At 33.6% G+C, this 12,130-nt stretch overlaps 1 protein-coding gene across 2 annotated transcripts in view; it reads right to left on the bottom strand.

Annotated features, from left to right (window-relative positions):
• LOC118742245 (ejaculatory bulb-specific protein 3-like) overlaps nucleotides 1-11,617 on the bottom strand; it is a 69,549-nt gene extending 57,932 nt beyond the window's left edge. The window contains exons 1-2 of one of the 2 annotated variants that reach the window (XM_036474170.1): nucleotides 11,200-11,617; nucleotides 8,784-9,889 (exon numbers count right to left, since the gene is read on the bottom strand). In XM_036474170.1, the coding sequence (XP_036330063.1) occupies nucleotides 9,881-9,889; nucleotides 11,200-11,508 (318 nt within the window). In that variant the 5' untranslated portion in view covers nucleotides 11,509-11,617 and the 3' untranslated portion in view covers nucleotides 8,784-9,880. Of the gene's footprint in view, nucleotides 1-8,783; nucleotides 9,890-11,199 lie in introns of those variants that run through there. The other variant, XM_036474168.1, reaches the window with a different exon arrangement.
• Nucleotides 11,618-12,130: the final 513 nt, after the last annotated feature.

Raw genomic sequence — 12,130 nt, 5'->3', positions numbered from 1 at the left:
ATCGTAGTTATTATTCTGTTGACATCTAAATTGCCATACATTTTATGTTGTTGCCAATACATTGTTTTCCGGCGTTTCCTCTATGAACTTTTATAACTACATTCATAAAAATAATACTAATTTTGGTTTATAATTTTTTTTCCATCTTGTTATTGCTGAATATCAAAAAGGAATTAATAAATAATAAAAAGTTAGTTACAATTTTAGTGAATGGTTCTTGCAAATAATATTATTTAATGGTTGAAATGACTTTGCCAAAACCAAAGCAGACGGGAAGGCAAAATAGTTGTTCATTAACGATTTGTCTGAAATATCGTTCTTGAAACGCGTTACTGCTCACTAAATTTGTAAAAATAAAATTTTTTCACTTAATTGTTATATTCTTCCTCATTGTGGTAAATTTACTCATCATCACAGCAGGGCGCATCTTCTTTTCGATGATTATTGTATTGCTACTTTGAATTTCTCAATTTTGACAATTCTGATCTAAAAGTAAGCGAAACCTCAGAAACTTTAAATGCACTTAAATTCACTAATACCCATATATGTAATACTCCTATATTGGCAGTAAGAGCTAGTACCGTCCGAAAACACTACAGTACAGATATATCAATAAACACGTACGAAAGAAAAGGAACACATACGTTTATAAATAAACATGTACACAACACATATACAAAAACGGCACTCAAGTACACAATACATTGACAAAAACAGTACTAGACTGTCTCGCTTTGATTTCGGAATGCTTACACATTAGGGGTATTCTCCAAATCTTGCAAAGCCATTGCACGTAGCACGGATTGCATGGATTGCATAACTTGCAAACACACAACAACAAAATACATGGGAAACGACATTTCCTATCGCTGCAAAATATGCAACGTCGAAACCCATGTATATATTTTGCAAAATAGCATAGCAAGATATATGCGACCCTGTGCTAGTTGTTTTGTTGTTGGAATTGCTACATATTTCTCTCATTCCTCTCATCTCGCTCACTTCATTTTTTTCTGCTGTCTCTTGTTATTGTATTTGATACATAATTTCGCTGCTTGCTACGCATGCATTCTACCACTTTGCAATGGGGTGCTCTCGTACTCTTCGAAATTTGGGATAGTATTTTTGCATTTCGTGCAATACGTGCATCGTGCAATACTTCGAGAATACCCCTATTGAGAAATTAGCTTACTGCCAATATAGAAGTATTACATATATGCTAATACCCACTTCCGCAAAAATCACCTTATTTCGTATTTCCTTTGTTAAAAGTTATTGTAAATCATATATTTTTATAGCCTTATTAATAAAAAATAAAAATTTTAAAAAGCTTTTTAAATTGCCGTTTACAAACATTTTTCAATTTATAAGCCTTTTTTAAGCTACTTTATTGTTTATGAATAAGGCTATTACAAATTAGCACAATCAAAACACGTTCCTTATCGAAAAATTTATTATTAAGAAAATTTGCTGTTCTCACATTTTCTTTCAACATCCAAATCGACTTTTGTTACTTTTTGTACAGATATGTCATCGCCGCCAGGACGGCGCAATCTTGTATTCTATCTTTCTTGTCAAATATACATTTAGATCTAACTCTCATACTACTTTTAATGGTAACCATGAATATTCATTAAAATCGTTTCAATTCGTAATAAAAGTAATTTACATACTGCTGGTGTAAATATATTTTTTAATATAAACTACCTTTTTTAATTCTAAAATAAATCAACAATCTCAAGATTTATAAGAAAAAGAAAAGCATCCCTGTTGATATCATAATTCAAATGCAAATTAGAATAGAAATTTTGATGCAAAAGTTTTTCCGCGATATTCATCATACAAATTTATCATCTTACTTGTCCGTATGTCGCTCTGGAAAGAAATATATTTTAACTGATATGTTTTCTTGAAAACAAATGCAAATTTACCTATTTTTTCCACCGGCAGGCACGAACATGATATTCAAAACAGAAGCAATGACAACGAATTTTACACACATTGTTGTATTTTAGCGCAAAACGATAAGTTTCACAAATATTTTAATTTATTGCCTGGAACATACACATTTATCGTTATTATTGGAAATGCAAGACTTGGCATGCATTTTTAATTTCTTTTTTATTGAATTCAAATGAATAAAAACACATTTTTCTAAAATATTTCTCAATTTACATTTTAAAGTTTTTTCTGAAACTTGAATGTAACTCTGTGCGGAGAATGAGAGAATTGAAAATCAGGTGATCTCAGCTGTTTTCAAATGTAAACAAACAAAATGGCGCTTTCCATACTTGTAAGCCTATACAATGCAAAAAATGTCACATTTGATAAAATTTTTTTTATAATTTTATAGATTTTTCAAATTTCATTTTATGTTCCCGTTGCCGTTGCCATCGACTTTGCATCATTATTTTTAAGGTATGTACATACATATGTAAATTACTTAATTTGTGCATTTTAATTAATTTTCTCGTTATTACAGACTTGCAACAATTAAAATTAAAATCCACCATCATCTTTAACGCCGTCACCAGCTGATATAGCACGCACCTCCTCCATCACCTTTAATGCCACCACCAACATCGTATCACCGGTACCAGAAGTATCGCCACCATCATCATTCAACACCGGCACCAGCAAAATTGCACCATCAACATTCCACGCCTCTACCAGAAAAATCACCTTCAACATCGCCACTATTACTTAAGGCCACCACCAATATCACCTTCAACACCGGCACCAGCAATGTTATACACATCCACATCAATGGTCCTCTGCAATAACTACACAATTCAAAATTCAAAAAATAAAAACTGTTACTACTGTTAAGTGGCTCTTGTCTGTAATCCTCGTCTAATCCATTTGCAACCCTAACTAAAGTAAGCAGTAAGGATTGCTAAAGTAAGTACTAAATATTAGACATGGATTCGACATGGATTAGATAGATATATGAGCCACTTAACAGCAGTAAGGGTCTTATTTTTTGAATTTTGAATTGTGTCGTTATTGCACAGGACCATCGATATGTACAAAGTATGTTATTTGTTTGCACATATGTACTATAAGAGTTTAGTATTAATAAACGTTTTTTAAATAAACCAATTCATTTTTAAAAGTAAAAATTTTGATTTTCTACTTATTTGTTTTTTCCTGTACTGAGGAGTTTATAACGGCAAAAATGAGTAGTTTGATTATTAGTGCTGAGGAGTTTATAACGACAACAATGAGTAGTTTGTTTATTAGCAATGAGGACTTGCTAATGACAACAATGAGTACTTTATTCATTAGCACTCATGATTCAATTATTAAAGGTTTTGTAAGTAGCTTTTTTCTAAAATTTGGCACTCCCACCCACAGGGATGGTTTATGGAAGCAGGGGAAAAAGGGGAAGAATTCAATCACACTTCCTAAAATGGGAGCTAAATTCCATAAAAAGGTGTGGATAATAGTGAATGGTGGTATTTTAAAACAAAAACGAATTTGATTTAATTATTTAATTTAAACAAGCCCGATTGTTATTGAAAATAAATATTTCTATGTATATACCAAACTCGCGTACGTCAGATGGCGCATAACTCGAGAATGGATGGTCCACTTTCAGCTTTTTTTTTGTTGTATTTGTTTGACAGATGATGGATATGAAGAAGCTATTTGTTTGTGGAAAATATGCAGTATTTATTAAACAAAAAAAAAAACGGCAAATAAAAAAATTTGGAGCTTACGTTTCCTTCGCGGATATGGCTCGATTGTTTCGAATATGGTAATTCGAATTCTTTGATGTCGCACTTTTAATATTCTGGGGAGACTATACAACTGTCAGAATATTAACCATTCGCCGGGTTGCCCGAAAAAAAAAATTTGAATGATTAAAAATATCAAAATATAAAAAAAATATAAAAATATTCGCCATAAAAAGGCGTTTGCATTGTTCAACTTTGCATTCTACTTTCAAGTAATCGCTTTCAACAAAGTTGGTCGCCCGCCAGCCAACATTCGCCTCGTGCGTAAACCTTTTAAGTGTGCAATTACATACATCGCGCCATTGACTAAACCGAGCTGTCGTGTGACGATTGGGCCTATGGATGCGGTTTGGCAATATTATATTGCATCAAAGCCTCATTCGGAGACACCAGGAGTGTGTTGTGGAGGACAATACCTAAATACCTTCGTTGGCTCATTTACCAAAACCATTGCATGCTTTACTTTACAGCGACTTGGCAGAATCAAGAGGTCTCCACGAATATCGACAAATATATTTCGGCATTTAAGAGAATTTCGTCTCTTTAGCCTACATTGAATTTCTGTAGTCCAACGATGCTCACACATTTTGTCTTGTTGGCGCCAGCGAATGAAGAACAAACATTTCTTCAAATTTAAAAAGTAAAAATTTCACTACTAACAATTTAAAAATGTTCTTAAAACTTGCAAAGATATTTGGAAAAGAAATATCACTGTTTTTGTTTTTAGGAGTATGGTGGGAGTGTCATTGATAAAATTAGAGCGAGAGAAAGTTTTTCTTACAAAACCTTTCATTATTGAATCATGATTAGCACTCATGATTCAATTATTAAAGGTTTTGTAAGTAGCTTTTTTCTAAAATTTGGCACTCCCACCCACAGGGATGGTTTTTGGAAGCAGAAGAAAAAGGGGAAGAATTCAATCACACTTCCTAAAATGGGAGCTAAATTCTATAAAAACGTGTGGATAATAGTGAATGGTGGTATTTTAAAACAAAAACGAATTTGATTTAATTATTTAATTTAAACAAGCTTATTTACATCGAATATAACCCCCTATTGTTATTAAAAATAAATATTTCTATGTTTATACCAAACTTGCGTACGTCAGATGGCGCATAACTCGAGAATGGATGGTCCACTTTCAGCTTTTTTTTTGTTGTATTTGTTTGCCAGTTGATGGACATGAAGAAGCTATTTGTTTGCGGAAAATATGCAATATTTATTAAACAAAAAAACGGCAAATAAAAAAATTTGGAGCTTACGTTTCTTTCGCGGTTATGGCTCGATTGTTTCGAATTCTTTGATGTCGCACTTTTTATGTTCTGGGGAAAATATTCAACACTGGCTTGCACAGCCGCAGTTGGCGATTGGTGCCGGACGAACTCAGAGCACGCAGCTACTGAACGACTGAGATAGGGAACGTGATCTACATCGTCAAATGAGAAGTGGCGTAATGGGGCTTTCGCACGAGGCGATTTTTCAGGCAACTTTTGCGTTCAACTCCCGCCGGGTTGCACGAAAAAAAATTTGAATGACTAAAAATATCAAAATATAAAAAAATATTAAAATATTCGCCATAAAAAGGCGTTTGTATTGTTCAACTTTGCATTCTACTTTCAGCTAATCGCTTTCAATAAAGTTGGTCGCCAGCCAACATTCGCCTCGTGCGTACACCTTTTAAGTGTGCAATTACATCGCGCCATTGACTAAACCGAGCTGTCGTGTGACGATTGGGCCTATGGATGCGGTTTGGCAATGTTATATTGCGTCAAAATCTCATTCGGAGACACCAGGATTGTGTCGTGGAGTACAATACCTAAATACCTTCGTTGGCTCATTGAACGCTTTACTTTACAGCGACTTGGCAGAATCAAGAGGTCTCCACGAATATCGACAAATACATTTCGGCATTTAAGGGAATTTCGTCTCTTAACATTGAATTTCTGTAGTCCAACGATTCTCACCCATTTTGTCTTGTTGGCGCCAGCGAATGCAGAACAAACATTTCTTCAAATTTAAAAAGTAAAAATTTCACTACTAACAATTTAAAAATGTTCTTAAAACTTGCAAAGAAATTTGGAAAAGAAATATCACTGTTTTTGTTTTTAGGAGTAGGGTGGGAGTGTCATTGATAAAATTAGAGCGAGAGAAAGTTTTTCTTACAAAACCTTTCATTATTGAATCATGATTAGCACTGATGTGTTTATAAAAACGAAAATAAACAGTTTGGTAGTTTCTAGAGCAGAGCAGATATATTTTTCATTAATCAAAGTTTTCAATTAGTAAGAAGAGGTAAAATATTACACCAACAAGGGGAAAGTGCTCAGTTTTATCCCATCGCCTGAACAAAAATGAGTATTTTAATAAGCACTTTTGTAATTAGTGATAATGATAAAATGAGCACTTATTTGATGCTCAGCTGTCTTGCAGGGAAATCTAATTAGAGCTAGCAAAGCTACTCCCCAGCAAAAAATCGGTAATCGCTTTTAGTGGTACCGTGTTCTAGAAGGCATAGCGTTATAATGCCTTCGAATTTTTTCGCTTCTTTTAGGCATTGCCAGTAAAGCAAAGTAGAATGTCCTACAATATTTTATTTATCTCGCTTCTTCGTTTCATTTCGGGAAATGCAAAGTAGAATGTCCTATAATATTTATTTTTTAATTCGTTTCTTTGCTTAATTTCCGGGAATGCAAAGTAGAATGTCCTACAATATTTTATTTGTTTCGCTTCTTTGCGTCATTTCAGGTAATGCAAAGTAGAATGTCCTACAATATTTTATTCGTTTCGCTTCTGTGCTTCATTTCGGGGAATGCAAAGTAGAATGTCCTACAATATTTTATTCGTTTCGCTTCTTTGCTTCATTTCGGGAAACGCAAAGTAAAATGTCCTACAATATTTTATTTGTTTCGCTTCTTTGCTTCATTTCGGGGAATGCAAAGTAGAATGCTGCATCGTAGTCAGCTGAAAAATGGAATGAATATCCAAAAATTCTTTTTCTACCGTTACTTTCTGTGGAAATTTGTCTCGCATAAAAATCATGTTTTGCTTTGTTCAATTTGCAGCGAAGTTGAAGTCAGTCAATGAAGTGACGTACAAGAGTGAGGAAGTACAATTTTAAGCTTAATTAAATATGCATGTATGTACATACCGATTTTAAAAAAAATCTAAATACCTAAATACATACATATGTACGCTGATTTATAAAAATTTTAATTATTTTAACCTTTTAAGACATTTTCTGATTTCACTTTAATATAAATAAGTATGTACTTATCTAGGCATTCTACATTAGTTTCTCTGTAAGGCATTCTTTGTTCGCTTCTCTGGATTCTGTTTATGCATGCGTTCTCCCTTCGTTTGAAGGTAATGCTGCGGGTAAGGGCTTACCTCCAATGACATGCCCATGTTAAAATAAGGCCTTCTTGAAGCGAAACGGTAAGCGATTCCCATCGCCTAGCTCGTTTCCACTTTCGTTTCTGTGGTAATCGTGTTTTTTGCTGGGTCGTTGATATCAAGCGAACTTTACTGATTGTCAAAAATTATGTGTTTGTTGTACATTTGTTCATGTTTGTCATTGTGCGTGTAATTTTCGAGAGGAGGTTTTGTGCCCCCGTTATCACCTTGTATGAATTCGTCTTTCCTTGGTATTAGGGACGTTAATTTTTCAGCTTTTTCCGATCCCGGGATTTTCGGTATGTCGTTATCACAATCCCGGGATCCCTGGCATAGTTCTGGGATTTAGATATTCATTACTTTTCAATAACTTAAATCGAAAGAATTGCTTTTATATTGCTTGAGAAGCACCTAAAATAAATAATAAATAAATGGGTTTGAAACCTACTTTTTTAATTAAAGTGGCATTTTTATTTTTTCTCCGTCTGACGTCAGGATTTATTTTAAAGGACTTTGTAATATCAAAGATATGGTTGATTCCAAAAATTATTTGAAGAATTCAATGCAATGTATAATAAAAATATGGGTACCAAATGCAAAAGGAAATTTCTTTAGAAATTAAACAAATTAAAATTTTTTGGATTCACACGGACGAATAGGTAATTTTTCAAGCTGATAAAGTTCGAAGGACGAAATTCGAGCATGTTATCGAGTTTATATAAGTCCTTAACATGTAATCTTTTCAAAAACAAATACTTCTAAATTTAAAGAATAACATGTTAAAGGACCTTTTCAATACTTACCAGTCCTTCTGCAACAAAAGCTTGAATCTGCTTAAATTCTGCAGAATTTCCTCTTTAATTTGATGTCCATACTTCTTCCCTAAGCACATTTCTCTGAATTTTTTAAATAATTTTTGAATTACTGACGCCAGAATGAAAAACTAAAAGCGCTTCGCGAATATGTTGACATTTATAAAAAAATATTAACTATTTAATAAAAAAAGAAATATACCCAATACTGGTCAAGAAAAGTAGTTTCTATTATTTTCATCAGTGCAAATTACAAATCCCGAAAATCTCGGGATTATTTGCTAAGAATCCCGGGATTTTTGGGACCTCGAAACAGACGGGATCCCGGGATGCACTTAGTTTTTACTCAGATCTATGAAATGATTTCGTGCATTGGACTACGCATAAACGTGATAATGGTGCGTATAATTTATAAGGTAATGCTATGTTTTTATACTCTTTCTACCACATGAATATATGAATTCGTGATAAGAATATATGAATTCGCCTTGGAAGATAGAAAGCGGGTAAGAATAAATGCCGAACAAAGGAATTTGTCTTCTTTCAACTTAAATAAATGCATTTTGCAAGCAAAACCTCAAGCGTTACTTATTGCCTTGGTTATGGCGAATTCGTAAGGATATATTGATTGCATTATAAACATTTGCATTTATTTGCTAAACATACAATTACTTCCATTACAACCCGGTCCTATGGATGCTAGAAGCGCGAATTCATATAAGGTGGTGTTACCGGAAAAGGAATAAATAAATTATATGTATATCTGAAAATTAGTAAGATGAAATGAAATTATTGTTTGATTTCTAACCAAACCTATGTATGTAACTCAATCGCCTAATGGTTTGCCGAACCGTAAACATATGCTTTATACGGCTTATTATGTCGATTGCGCCAACCATAATTTAAACTGGGCCATGCATGCAAAATAACACTTATAAAAAACCGCATTTTCACCATGAAAGAAAATGTAAATTTATTCCGGCAGTCTACAAAAGCAGCTCAGGTGTTAAAAAATCGGATAAAAAGTGTTGTCCAACTGCAAAACAAACACGTCTCCTAAAGTTTTGCGAAACACGTTAGATGGAACACTTAACTCCCTTAGTCTGCTTTTTGACTTATATGAACACATTTGCTTCGCCTCATATGTTAATCACTTCAATAAGACAATCCCAATTTGTAGTTGCACTTACCACGACTAAGCCTATTTTTGCATTAACGAAGGCTCTCAGTGTGCCACTGCACGAAAAGGAGTGTGGTTTCAGCCGCTGTGTAGATTACGTCAAATATGTGTATACAGAACTAACCGATATGCGACAAAATGCAGAAGAAAACCTTAAAAGAATCTTCAAATTAGCTGAGGAGGAAGCAAATAAGGCTGGTCTTATCTTAACTAAAAGTGTGCCACGTCGAGTATATCGTACAAATTACGACGGAAGCGTAGAAACCCCTTTTTTCGTTACCCAATTTTTATTCCCATACTTGATCATTATTTGGATCAAATAAATTTGAGATTTGTCAATCAAAAAAAAACGACTCAAAAATATTCAGAACATCTTGCCAAAGAAAATTCTTAAGTTGGACCCTAGTAGTTTCTAACAAAAGGACTGGCTAGATGTCTATCAAACAGCGACAGACGATTTCATTGCTGAATTTACAATGTGGTGCAGGTGTACCTTTTTTTCTTCAAAACTTGATTTTTAACGATGGCCTTTCTTTCAGGTACTGGTCTAACATTAAAAAAAGAGCTACCTGAGACTTTTATTGACACCTTGAATCAGGGTGATAAAAGTCTTTATCCGACCATTTTTTAGATTTGAAAATAGGTTAACACTTCGAAGGTTGAAGACCTGTTTGCGCAGTAGCATTGGGCAGGAGTGATTGGTTTGGTTGGCGCTCCTAAACGTACTGGATCTGCAGGTTAATCCTCAGCAAGTGCTAGATGAACTGGCAAAAAAAAAACCAATGAGATTCCATTTTCAATTTAAAAATAATGTATAAAATAAATATACTTAATATAATAAAAATAATAATTTTCCTAAACAGAGTTGCAAATTGATTTTTATCAGTGCGGCAGTAATGCCGCTTTTATTAGATACGTGTCTCGAACAGGCCCAATGCTTTCATTAGGTTATTTAAGACGGAAATGGAGTAGCGGCCGCTGCCGTGTAGTGGGAAGCAGTGCCCGCTTTACTCCGCAGGTCCTGGGTTCAAGCCCTGGTCAAAGCAACATCGCAAAAAATATAGAAAAAACGTTTTTTCTTAACAGCGGTCGTCCCTCGGCAGGCAATGGCAAATCTCCGAGTATATTTCTGCCATGAAAAACAGCTTCTCATAAAAATACAATCGCCGGTCGGAGTCGGTGTAAAACTGTAGGTCCCTCCGCTTTGTGTGACAACATCAAGGCGCACGCCACAATTTGGAGGAGAAGCTCGGCCAAACACTAACATATGTGTAAGCGTCAATCTAAATCTAATCCATTTATAAACTATTGCTGTTTTTTCATAATATTTTTTTATAAAACGGCATCAAGCTCAATGAAAATTGCTAAATAATAATTTTTAATAATTTTCATTTAAAATATAATTCAATCTATAATAGGAACCACATAAATAAAAGTTTCAAACCTTGCACAAATTCAAAAAAATTAACTGAACTAAAAAAAAGTGTCATCAAAATTTCAAAATTTTTAATTAGAATATTAAAAAATTTTCGTGTATTCAAGCTTCAAAAAAATTTCATCAAAATTTTCATGTATGCAGTTTTTAGCGCATCCTATTTTAGCCTAAATGACATTGATTTTTTAAAATTATTTTTCTGCAGGGTGTTGCGCATTTTCTTCCATATAACATGATCAGAATCTATTTTATTATGAAGAAAAATCCGCAACACCCTCCACAAAAAAAAATCTAAGAAATCAACAATAATTTTTAGCGACTTGAAACTTGCACTCCATTACGCTAAAATTGAATGCGCTAAAAATCTGATTAAATTTTTAAAATTTTGATGAAAATATTTTGAAATTTGAATACAATTTTAAATTTGTGCACGCTTTGAAACTTTTATTTAGGTTGTTTCTGTTATAGATTGAATTATGTTTTAAATGGAAATTATTAAAAATAAATAAATGAACATAAGTTGCAAACAATATCACTTTGTGGTAATTCGTGGTAATTGATTGATATGGATAAAAATTTAATTACAGTTTTATTTTTACTCAAAAAGTACGACCAAGCGGGACCTTATAGATTACTTACATTAAGGTCATTTAGATCCGTTTGCATTCTTGATTGTTTGTTAACTATGTCGGAATAGTGATCTTTAAATTTATCCATGTCAGTCACTATCGCTTCAATTTTCGCTCCGAAGTCTGCCACTATTTTTTCTTCCTTGGCATAATTTTGCTGAGTATCTGCGAATGCTCTATATTTTATGAAATTAGTTCGCAACTTTTCTACTCTTTTTTCCAATTCATATAGTCGAATAGTAGCCGCTGTCTGATTTCTTTCCAATAAAGTGGATAATTCGTGCCATTTCTGAAGAGTATCTGGCAAATCCTGATTCATGCGAGCAACTAAAATATCATGAAAAATGTATGGTGTTAAAAGAGAAATATTAATAGGAAATTCAGGTACTATAAGTATACAAATCTAATGTCCGCTGTCCCAATCAATTTTGAAAATTAATCAGATTGTCAAAATTTAAAATAGGAAAATTGTCAAACAAAACTATTATTTTTTAATTTCAACACTCTGAGAAATTTAAAATTGATTGGTTATAGTTAATTTATGAGAATTACGTAAGCCTTTTACCTATGTACATATGTATGAATGTATGTATATGCAAGTATTTACTCAGAACAAAATCAATGTGCCGAACTGAACGGAGAACCGTACTTCAGCACCCTCTCCGGCAAAAATGTTTTGAGAGCAAATAAAAAGTTTTCCAGACAAGAAAGGTGAACCCGCCTTTACAGCTGATATACAATGCCGGCGAACGGCGAGCACACCACAGTGAAATTCGCACTGTCAAAATTAGAACACCCGCAAGCATATGAAATTGAACACAGTAAAGCGAAATACGAAGTTCGCTCGGCGGCGTTTCATGGCGATAGATATATTTCTATCGCCCTGCTGGGCGATGACATCTGTGCGTGCTTTAAAAAAAAACAACACAAACACGAATTAT

The sequence above is a fragment of the Rhagoletis pomonella genome, unplaced genomic scaffold (genome assembly GCF_013731165.1).
Source record: "Rhagoletis pomonella isolate Grant_MI unplaced genomic scaffold, Rhpom_1.0 Rhpom_scaffold_00007, whole genome shotgun sequence".
NCBI lineage: Eukaryota > Metazoa > Arthropoda > Insecta > Diptera > Tephritidae > Rhagoletis > Rhagoletis pomonella.
This window is presented reverse-complemented; position numbering and strand designations above follow the sequence as displayed.